Source organism: Ptiloglossa arizonensis, chromosome 9, assembly GCF_051014685.1.
Source record: "Ptiloglossa arizonensis isolate GNS036 chromosome 9, iyPtiAriz1_principal, whole genome shotgun sequence".
Taxonomy (NCBI): Eukaryota; Metazoa; Arthropoda; class Insecta; order Hymenoptera; family Colletidae; genus Ptiloglossa; species Ptiloglossa arizonensis.
This window is the reverse complement of record NC_135056.1, coordinates 13234652-13246845: the sequence shown is the minus strand read 5'-3', so window position 1 is coordinate 13246845 and position 12194 is coordinate 13234652. Positions and strand designations below refer to the sequence as shown.

Below are 12194 nucleotides of genomic sequence, written 5' to 3'. Positions count from 1 at the left end.
GCGTTAATGGCCCGAGCACAGACCCCGACGTAGACGTCTCTGATCCGTCAAGCGAAAATGGATCGTTTTGGCTCGAAATTCCATACGGCGTTATCACCGAGACAGTGATCAATGAATATGTAACCCGAAAAGATTCCCGTAATGTTTCACTCGATACGCTTAAATTGTCTTATACGTTCCATCGTGGATCAATCCGAGGGATTATGCAAAGATTAACGAGAAGAATACTGGGGTGTGTGAAATATTTTGGACCCAAAATTGAAGAGACATCAATTTCCACGTTGGGTTTCTTTTATCGTAGAGATCGATGTCAGGTTCGAAAATTTCTTTCGTTAAGCGACGATCGAGCAGTAGAAAGCTTTGAGAAACATTATTTTCTTCTCGATTCTTCAGATCGGACGTAGACAGCTACAAGATGGTAGAATTATCTTAAAAATTTCAAGACCCAGAGCCAAAGATCTAGAAACATTACTTTCCACACCGAGAAATCGTTCCACCCTTCCCTTCGAAACGCAAACCTTTAAACGTCGCTCTCAAGAATGTATTCGCTTCGATCCCTAAAAAATCCCAATCACCCCGTCTCGTGGAACTTCACCCAGTTTAAAATCCCGCGCGTGTTCCTCTGCCTGGCGATTGCGCGCGATTCCCATCGATCTCGTTCCAAAAGCGGGAAGGTGTCGCTCGATCATCTGCGACGAAAGCGAACGGAAAACCGAACCGAATTAATCGGGCGGGGTCGGTGCTCGTCGGTCCCGGTCCGGTTGATTCAACGTGGACCGAGCCGTGCCGGGGAATCCCGATAATTCCAACACTCGTGCCGGTCCGCTATATCATTACGGGACAAAGCGATGCGCGCGGTAGGACACGCGTCGGGGCTCAGCCGCGCAGGCGCGGGCCCGTGCGATCCCGCGGGCGCACTGATTCACTTTGGCAAGTGCATTTATCACTCAACGTCCGCAGGATCGCGTGAGTTTCGAAACGTTGCGCGTTCCATGACTGCCTAACGAGGAAAATAGTTCGCTGGCGCGACGACTGGATGCACCCTTCGTCGCGCGGGTTCACGGACTGCCGCCTGTTCGCGCTCGTGACGCGTGCACGCTCGCGCACGCCCGGTGAGTTGCAACGGCAACGGGGCGAGGTGGGCAGACACCGTTCGAGAGAGGGACAGAGCGAGACCACGGTTGTCCGCGCCGCGCCGGTATTATACATATTTATGGCGCGCAAAGAGATATAGAGCGGATAGAAACGCGGCCGGAGAGAGGAGGCATCGCGAAGCCAATTAAAGTGCAAATGTATGGAGATGCGGATGGAATTCCAAGTAGCACAGTGACCGGGCAAACCGTCATAAAACCGGAAACCCTCGCCCGAACTAATCGACACCAGCGGGACCGGGGACAGGGTAGGAGGTTGACGGAACGGAGACGGGCGGGGGTGGACAAAAAAAAAACGAGCTCAATTTCGCGCGCGGGGCTACCGGATTGATAGATTCGAGGCCGTTGGATTTCGATGCGTCGCGGAAGATGAGAATTCCGTGTCGGTTTTTTCGGTGCGAGATATCGAGGGACGATGGATATATTTAGGTGGCGAAGGGCTCGCCGAGGGTTCAGTCACGGCACCGACTAGGCGCGGGGAGAGAACGATGTCGGGGCAAATTGTAGATCGGAGGAACAATTCTTTTTCAGGTTCGTTCGGAACCGAATGAATTCGGTGGGTGTCGTGCGAGGAACGCTCGTTCAACGCGAGAGTGTACGAGGTGTCTGTTTTATTTCGACACGGTGGAATAACTCAAGATTCGATGGTGTGGAAAAAATGTTCTTAAGAATGGTCCTTGGTACGGAGAGGGGTGATCAAATTATTTACGTCGTGAAATGTCCCGTTCTATTTCAAAGAACTCTTCTCGGAATACATTTTCGGTATCTTCGATGCTTCGTAGGATATTCTACCGTATCGAGGAACTTTTTTGTTCCCTTTCCGTAATTTTTACCGGTATCGTCTCCGAATTTTATATTCCGATGCTTACTTTTTTTCAGTTTCATTTTGTACCATCTTTGTACATTCTCTCGTTTCCTGTTTCATTGAATTCTTATCGCAGTGTTTTTAAAGATAGGTTAATAACAGTACATAGCCGTAGCTCGTTAACTTTCTCTCTTCGTTTTCTTTTCCTCCTTCCTTCGTTCAATACCGTATTATTACCTTTGTCCTCGGTATTATATACAATCTTGGTGCGATGAAAACAGTATCGTTATTACTAATATAATTAAGCGAATCGAAACAGACTCTGTCTATGACGATTCTCTTGAGATTGTCATCTTTGTCTCTACCAATCTATTACCGTTTCTTACCGTAAAGTCTAAAACCACAACGTTTCAAGTTACCCTACAACTTGCTATTGCCCCAATTGGTGGCCAATTGCGAAAACTACAAGTAGAAAACGATTTTAAATTACCGGAACGTGACGTTTACTTAAAAAAAATTGTCTACAACTGTTTCACATGGACAATAATTTTCACTGCACCCTCTTCCCCGTGCAAAGAACGAAAACAAAGCCGCGAAAAGTCCCACCGAACTTCGAATCAACAGAGTCCCCTTTATCGTTGTTTATCGCTGCAATCGTTGGTATCTGCACTCAACCCACGAATCAACCGACCCAAAATGACCGAACAAACGAAGAAGCGTGGCAAGTAAACTCATCCGTGGCAAGCCAAACCCGTTCCAAGGTAGATTCTACGTGCCAGCTACGTCGTCGAGAATTCTGTCACGAATTCGACACGAAGAATCGATGCAAGACGCAAACCGAGCAACGTAACCGGACGAAAGCAAGGAAAACGAAATCGGCGACAAACCGTATCGTTATCGATACCGCGCGAATGGATAAATAGCGCGAACAAAGTTTTCTCAGGGGTTGATAAATTAATAACGCGGCGTGGCAGGAAGAGGCAGGGGGAAATGGAGAGGAATAAAAAAAAAAAAAAAATGTTCCACTCCCGGCAGAAAAGCGGAGGAGAACCGGTGAAAAATGCAGAGCGTTGCACGTGTATCAGCGGGCGTCCAATAAATTTCGGTCGGCCCGTCGAAGTTTGTATTTTGTACAAATTTCACGGAAACGCGGTCCTACTTCCGTCCCGAAATTCGCCGATTCGTCGAGGAACGAGCTTCGGCTCCTCTGTCGCGTGAAATATCGCCGCGCGGACACGAACGAACGGAGGAGGAGGATCCCAGGTCCGAGCCACGATTTTTCCCGCGAAATACCAACGCGACGCGACGCGACTCGACGCGACGCCTCGGCGCTCGACACGGAATTTACGATCGTTTGAAAGTTTGCGGAACCATCGTGGATCCATCGAACGAGTCGAGTCCCTCGACACGATCGTTGTAAGAACGATCAGCGACGGTCAGTATCGAGCAACGATCCACGATATCGCAGGATCGCGATATTTTAAATTTTTCTCGTCACAGGTAACATCCCCATGGAAAGATTGTTCCATGAAAAGATAGATTCTGGATAGATGACTCTTGAATTAAAGGGAACGTAGCACCGGAGAAAGATACGAAATATTTATGCATAAAATTGAACTCGAGAACGTCGAGTGGGTCTAATACCTTTCTTTTCGGATTTCTCCCGTTCCATCGAAGTTACCCCGGCACGGTTGTCACATGCGGGCCAAAAACGGGGAACTCTGGATTTCTGCCAAGGACTTCAGTTTCTTCTTCTTTTCGAGATTTCACTATTCTCAGCACGACTGCGAAGAAACAGTTGTTCTCTTCTTCTTATCTCGGACTTCTCTTCACGGTTTGCCGTTGTTGTTTATATATTGTCGCGATACACGACCGGCTGGAACGGGTTGTAAGGCTTGGGTTTCGATTTGTACGGATTGTGTCCAAATCTGTAACTCGGGGGAGAGTTACCCCAATTTGTAGGAATTGGGAAGCGATTCTAGCGGCTAGACTGCTTTCCGTATTCCTCGTTACTACTCACCGATTACATTGTAATTTCTATATACACTTTCGTCGCAATTTCTACGTACACTTTCGTCACAATTTCTACACACACTTATTACAGATCCATCGCTGCGTTAAATTTCACTGTAACGGTGCGAAGGTCACTCCCCTTCCTCGTTCCAAGAAAGGTGGGGTCAATTGCGTCCGCGCCGTAAATCTGTAGGTTAGCCCGATAGGAACTGGGCGTGTCGGGGCCCGATTGAGACTCGTGGGCGTGTCCAGTACGGCGAGGTCACGCCCGAGACCCCGATTCCACTATTGACATCCAGTATCGGGGCACGCGTCGATACGCGGCGGGACGCCTGTCGCTTTTCATTCAATATCGGCGATAACGAACGACCTTTGAAAACCAGCTTCCATTTCGGGGACGATCGCCATTCCGTCTATTACCATGGTAATGCGCGCGTGGCTTTCGACGCCGTTGGGGCCAGCTGCGCGAAAGAGCCGGTCGGCGCGCGTTTAAACGAACATTATTAGACACTTCCGAAGGGCTGACCGCACCACCCCGACTGTATCGACTGCCATTACGTACCGGCCGCCGTGTCGGATCGGAATATCACGATCTACCGGAAGGCAGCTAAGTGAAATTGACCGTCGTCCGGTTCATTAGAATTTAACGCCGGCCAAAGTTAACGCTAAGTGGATCTTTTCGTTCCACTGTCGTCGGCCGTTCGTTTCCCTGTTAATTCTCGCTGAAAGTTTTATCCTGTTTTCCCACCTACGGTGGACTTCCTTTCGGGTGAAGTGACGACAAAACGCTCGAGAAGCGACGAAAAAACCCGCTTGAAATATGGCAGCCACATTTATGGATCTGTTGCGCACTTCGCTGGCGGTTACTCGGCGAAACAATCGGTATCGCCTCGTTCGAAAATTGAATCATCAAGTCGCGCGAGCATCACGCAAGAGTCCGAGAAGACACTTCCGTTTTGTCGCGACAACGCGAATCTCTGATCCTCGAACAGATATTGTTTTCGTGTAGAGAATGCAAATCCAGGGAAAACCTACCCAATTCGCGAAAAGAAGTTTTTGGTAATAGAGAGAGAATGCGACGAAACGCTCCAGGAGTCTGTGTAAATGTTTATAAATGATGATCCACGTTGCTGATAACTCCTCGATGCGACGTTAAGTTTTCGATTGAAGGAAAGAAGAGAATTTTACTGGAGAGATGGAAATATTACAATTTTAAAAATCGTGCAGTGTTCTGAAAATCTACTTGGATAAAAACTTTTCGTTTCGTTTATCAATTCACCCGGTCAGCACTTCTTCTAATGTGTTTCCTATACAATGGCTACGTAACTCGACAATTAAAAACTTTTCAGCTGTATCGCAGTGTTACGAAACTTTCAGGGGCGTAATGTATGCCCCGCCGATCGATACTTTAAAGCGAATAAAATCGACAGCCGAGTTTACGATATTTATTCTCACTTCTGCTCCACACCCCCTCCCCTCTATACACCCGGAAAGTTTCATAAAAACCGAAGTCGGGCACTTGGCGGATAATTCATCTCAGTTGCGTTTCGATCTTCCTCCGGCGCTATATTTCGGTTTCCAGCTGTGCATTCATCTTGCAATAAATACCAGCCATTTCAAAAGACCATTTATTCTTCCACCCTAGCATGACTGAAATTCCGCATCATATATTCCGCTGTAACGTATGTAGATAACGGCATAGTTGTAAACTCGTATAACGTTACACCACGGTATTGATGTTGCTTTCAGCATTTTGCGTTAGAGCGGAGCAATTTGTTTGAAAGGATCGATGATTATGGAACATCCGGATAACAAAGTTACCATGATGGAACTCCCCTGATGACGAATGAGGGTTATACCATCGCTCGGGACTTATAGTTTCGCTAATAAGTATTAGGGCGAATGTTAAAGCTGATTACCTCGAAACATCGTGTGTACGCGGTAAATTTTGTAAACGAATTTAATCGGGTCGCGTCCGTGCCACCGATATGAAAATTTCGCTCGGTAACGAAACGAGTGCCCCGTTCGAAAGCCTTTAAGTTATATTTAAGCTAAAAGCGTTTCTCGGTTGCCTGGAAAATTGTAACGCGAAAGTAACCATTGAAATTTCGAATGAGTACAAATATTCAAATTCCCCGATAAGGTTGGCCCATAACCTAACCGTACAATGTTAATTCGAACGTTTTTCCAGTCCTTTATCTTCCCAACTTTATCACCCATTATTATCTGTCGATTTAACAATTTTTTCTTTACGTATCGCCGGAATTTCCTCAATTGTAGGGTCGATTAATTTTATCGTAACGATTTTAAAAATAAAAAACAATGCTTTAAAATATGACCAAATACCTTTATTTGCATGATCATATTATACCGATCGATGGTCCGTTAGAAACGACGACACCCGGTGAAACGATTCACGAAACGACGTCAGTCGCAGTCACAACGTCTATCATCCTAATCGGTCGCGTAATTACAGCCATTCTTACGAAGAGTTGTGAACCATTTAATATAGTAACCGTAAAAGCTGAACCAACGCTATCCTATCCTGCTCTTGCAAATTTATTTTTCACTTCAACCGTACCTAAAATTCCGAACCGTGTGCAACTGACCGAACCACTTGTCGTCGCGTGACGTCAGTTGCAACCTCTCGTCAATCCGTACGGTATCCTCTCCGTTGCACTCGTCCGGGCCAGTGTCGCGAAAGTCGAGTCAGAGCAGGTCACCTTGCATCCCCGATGCGAACTGACCTTAATGGTCGCAGGGACGACGCGGTGGAGGGGGTATAAACTGCGACCGAGGTAGGAATTCCAGCGGGAGAATCTTCCGGCAATAAAGCGGGCGGTAAGAGTCACAGGGGTTTGCCTTTTGTTTGGATTCCCTCTGTCCGCGATTTCGTCCATCGGCCCCGCTCCATCCCTGGTCCATCCGATTCGCTCGCTCCGGGCGTTCGATTCTTGCCATTGGTATCGTCCCGAACCCTTTATCGTCTTCGCCGTAAAAAAGTATCGCGCCTCGTGCGACGTATACCCGTAGGTTCTCTCTTCTCTCTTATCTCGCCGCTATCGACGTTAAACAAACCCCCGTAATCGAGCCCCGAATCGATGGATTAAGAATCCAATTGGATGTGTCCGCCCCGCCCCCTGCCCCCCGTACCACCTACCCCTCGACTCTCTCCGTTTCCCATCTGCCTGGTTTGCGAAATCCCTTGAAATCCGAGCCCCCATCGTCGGCATTCCTCTTAACCGCCTTCCTCGGGCGCGTTCACGGTCCTAAAGCGTTCGCCTACACGGACGTTTTTCTGATATACATTTCCAGAGGCAGCCCCATCGGTGTCGACGACGACGACGACGACGAGGAGGACGACGACGACGGTGGCGGCGGCGGTGGCGGCGGCGGCGGCACCGGCAATAGAGTTTGCTTTATTTTTACTACCCCTCTGGCCAAGTACCGCCCCGTATTTCCTCGGGATATTGACATATCGGGGGTGCCGGGGCTTCTCCTCTTAACGCCCTTTTTACACCAGCGCGCGGAATTTATGTCTTCTTCCTTCGCGTCCTTTTCTTCGACGATCTACCCCTCCACGCCTCTCGGCCGCCCTCGTCCACGTTTCTTTTTCCTTCTTTGGCCCCGATCTACATCCACCCACGGTTCTCCAACGGCGTCTCTCGTTTTCGATCCACCTTCCGCTCTTCCTATCGTTCCACGTTCACCGGTTTCGCCTCCTCGTCGTCGTGCTCGTCGTCGTCGTGTCCTTCGACGATTCCAACGACGATGGAGAAGACAATCAATCACGTGGCGCGTATCTCTACGTTTGCGGAATCAATCGAAAAATCTCTATTAGACGTCGCCGTCCACCCCACCCCTTCATCCCTACCCCTCTCCTGGGAGTTTTTCCTCGAAGCGAGTTCCACGAACGGTTGAGGGAGATAAGGGGAAGGTCGATCGATCCACGGTCCCGATAACGCGCGCGCGATCGTCGCTTCCGGTTCGCAATTTGTTCGACGCCGGTTTGAGGACCTTCGCGATGCAAACTGTTGGCTACGCTCGAGTACACGTTCGCGATACGTACGATGCGTACCAGCCCTCGTTATCAATTTTCGATGGGATTTAGTACGCGTTGAGAAGCACGCGTCGAACCAGGCGGTTAATTGCGCGGTCGTCGCGGTTATCCCGATGCCGAAAAATTATACCTAACCCGACCTAACTCGTACGAGCAAGTCGGTGAAGTTCGGTTTTGGCATCGAGAAGTATTTTAGCGGATTTTTCGTTCGATGTTCGATATTTATTATCGAACACCGGTACACGGCAAATTTGTAGTCTACGTTAATTTCTTGTTGCTCGAAACTTGCTCGAATTGATTAATTACTCGAATGAATGACGCGTGTACAAAGTTTCGGTTACAAAATATGAAACCATTCAGGTTGAATTAAAATGACCAAAACGTGAACACAGTTTTTTTCGAAGGGGGTTGGAATTTATATTTAAAAAGTATAGGGTGTTGTGGAAAGATGAGGCGAAATTTTTAGAGCGTGTAGAGCATTCGTCCGAACGAACAACAAACTCTGAATAAATGTGGATTCGAGTGTCATCGGTTTCTGAGTTATAAGACGGTTTTATTCGCGAAGTAAGTATTATTTAAATAATTTAATGGTAAAGCGAGGAATAACTCGGACGCTGTGATATTAAATTGACAAAGTAGTACTTCGGTTACTCTTGTCAAACGACATTCGTTATCTACGAGTACGTAGTACTGGTCTGTACTGTGCTCACTTTGCTCGACTCAACGACTTACCGGATAAGTTGTAGATAGTCACGCAATAAAGTCTCTTGTACCCTTATAGGTTCGTAGTCGAATACGTCTTATAACTTCGAAACTAACGATATTTGAACCCACGTTTATTTAATACGCTTTTGCTTGTCGTTGAGGGTCGTTTCGTTTAACGTGTTGCGAGCAACCGTATGACGATATCGATGCACTATCTCTGCTATAAATTAATGTAATATAGCCACGTTAAGATCGTGATACAATTACGAGGAATATTAGATACTATGATTTATCGCAAGAGTTCAGCGAACAAGAATTTTACGATGCCTATCAAAGAAATCTTCCATAGAAGATCGGTATCAAGAAATTAGAAAATATTGCACAATATTTTAACACACCATTCGTTCGAACTATATCTAAACTCACCAGTCCCAAAGAGTACTACATATATCTAAAATTGTACCTTAACGTATTGGAAAAAACAAATTGTGAATCAAAATTTCTCTCAAATCGAACCGTACAATTTTTTGTAATTTCTACCGAGATTGTCCATTCTTACGATTTCCCTTGTAAAACGTACCGAGTCGTGGGAATACGAAAAACGCGAATACTTCGCGCGTAACACCGTATATTCCGCGCGGTGGCCGGGCTCTGCGTATGAAAAATTCCTCTATCCGATCGCAATTTGCACGCCCATTGACGCGTCTGTGAAAAAATTATCAAGGGACCGCCGGATCGCAGCGTCGCGTTGCGCGTGTCGTAAAAATATGCGCGTATTCGCGATATTCAATACGGGAAGGACTCGAACAACCCGCGAAATATCTGTTTGGTCTTTTGTGTGTTCAAACAGAGAACCACTCTCCTCCAAAAATTGTTTCCAGCGTTCAGCTCCTCGTCGCACGTTAAATTCGAATCGCGGTGGAATTTCAATTCCTTAAAATTGCATAAAACCGCGACCGTGTGTCGGTTCGACTATTCGATTTCCACTAGAATTCGCGAAACGTCTGTTTGGAATTTCGTGCATAAAAGAAAGCCACGTTTGAAGAAAAAAGAAAAAAGAAAAAAAGAAAAACACTCTCCCCTCTGTTCGAGAATTATTTCCAGCATCGAGCCCCTCGTCGTTGAATTCGAACCGTGATTTAAGTTTCTTAAAATTGCACAAAATTGCAACCGGTCGCTCGATTCGTCGAACCGTTGTCCACCATTCGGATAAAATGACGAGTTCGTTAATTGCCGCGATTCGTTCGCAGACGAGCCATCGTAGACGAAAGTGGACGAGACGAGGACCGGGGTAGCGGCGAAAGTACAAAGAAAAACGAAACGCCGCTCCCCGCTCGAGCGGGCAAAAACAATGAGCAATCGGCCGTCGGGTGGGGGTTGACGTGGGGAGGAGGGCTGTAGGTGGATAGGGAGGGTTATAGTCAGCCCGCTGCACCGGTTTTTCGGTGCATTTCTATTTATCGGTGTCCTGGGACACGACAGCGCGAGAGGGGCGAGAAAAAACCGGGCAACCGAGTGGCGTGAAAGAAAGAACAGTGGGCGGAAGGGGTGGGCACGGGGGCGGGTGGAAAAAAAACGTAATACCACGGTCGAAACGTTAGACGGAAAAGTGGAGTATCGGGGGCACGGGACAAAGGCTCGCGGGGCCATGGAGAATCGTTTGAACTGCAATTCCAATCGGTATTCGGTGCACTCGGTAACGCGAGGAGGCAACGTATTCTGTCACTTTGCACGAAGAATTGCGTTTTTCTGAACGGTGGAACGGGCGGGGCGAGTGTATCGTAAACAAAATAGGTTCGTTCAAACGCCACGAGTGCGTTCGCCCGTTTGTTTCCCACTCGGTTTTCCCGCAGAGCGACGATCGTTCGAACGGTAAAGAATTTAATCCGATACCAGCGCTGGAAAGCTACGAGGTTCCAGTACGCGATAGTCATATTCGAACCGTGAACACGAGTGATAACGACTAAATTGGTAATTCGGTGGACGAGATTCAATTCGCGATGTAGAATTCCACGGATGGAAGGGAAATAGGAGAAACGCGGATACGGACTTTAAGTAAAAGATGGAAAGTTTGGGAACTGAATTTGTTTGAGCTCGAAGGAGGAAGAAATGAATTTAACCGTTCGAGTAACTGGGGGTATTGAAAAAACACTGTAGAAGAATACCAAACAGCGCAATTGCTCTTTCTTTAAACGAGTACGAGAATTCTTTTATTTTACGTCATACTACTTGTCTGGCCATGGACAGATATCATACTACTTGTCTGATCATGGGCAGGAGTCATACTAACGAAAGAAAGAAAGGATCGATACGTCGAGGTAATTGTTTAGAATTTTTTAACGCGTTAATTCTTCCTTAGAAATAACGAATACTATTGATTTTACTTGTTTGATTAAAGGGTGGATACTTACAATATTATTTTACGATCTTTAGAAACAATGGGTCGAAGAAGAAATACAGTTTGTAAATAGTTGGTACATTTTCTTTGGATTTCGATACGCGGTTACATTTATCGTGCTCGATATTGCCACAATCGCGCATAAGTAGAATGATGTCCGTCCGATTCGAGCAAATAGAACTGTACGGACAAGTAGAGCAAACCCGTGTTGCTCAAACAAGCGAAATATTACAGTTCGCGGTCGGGTGGCTGAAATCAGGGTCGGTCGATAGTAGAACGAGTAGCGAAACGATTCGCGCGAAATGTGTAAAATAAAGGTGGTAACGGTAAACTTTATCATTTTTCCTCGTATTCGTTCATCTTCCGCGCCGTGTTTCGGATTGGAAATCGCGATACCGGGAAACATTTTTTTCGTTCGTTGCGATATTCCGGATAACCGTCCGAATATGCGAATTTCGGGGTGCAACGTTCCAAGAAGTCGCGTTACCGTTGCTAGAAGAAACACGTGTCTCAACGTACGCCCGTTTCGCGTACCTACGAAATTCCATTGAAATCGCGTGCACCGTACTCGTGAAAACGGTCCAGTTTAGGGTATTTCTCGTTTCTTTCTCGACATTCTTTATGAAATACGTGCATCGCGTGCACGATGTCCTAATGGTGTGTCTTACACGAGACTCTTTAAAACCTGTTTTCTAACCGTTCCGTGTCTCGTTCCAGGTCAAGTGGATCTTTGGACACAAACGACGAAAGGCTGTGCCTGCAGTTTTAATTCGTCCAGCAACGAGTGCGCGTGCTGCGTTCCGTCCGGAGGATGCAGCTGCGGTGCAGCATCGCCGGACAGATGCGCTCAGTGCGGCCTGGAGGAACACTGCGCCAACAGTAAGCACCGTCATTATATTTCATTGTCGTATTTGTCTCAATATTCTTGATATCCGGGTACAGTGGACGCTCCGTTATACGAACTAATTGAGAGAGAAAAGTGTTCGCACGAGAGAATTTTCACGGCAGTGAAACAACAAGTAGTCGCCACTCGAGTTTATTTAATACTCGAGACAAAATGAA

At 47.0% G+C, this 12194-nt stretch overlaps 1 protein-coding gene across 1 annotated transcript in view; it reads left to right on the top strand.

The window, feature by feature from the left end:
- Nucleotides 1-12194, top strand: part of LOC143150867 (uncharacterized) — a 373071-nt gene that overhangs the window by 142413 nt on the left and 218464 nt on the right. Inside the window, exon 3 of the mRNA XM_076319404.1 lies at nucleotides 11850-12011. Within this exon, the coding sequence (XP_076175519.1) occupies nucleotides 11850-12011 (162 nt within the window). The remainder of the gene's footprint in view (nucleotides 1-11849; nucleotides 12012-12194) is intronic.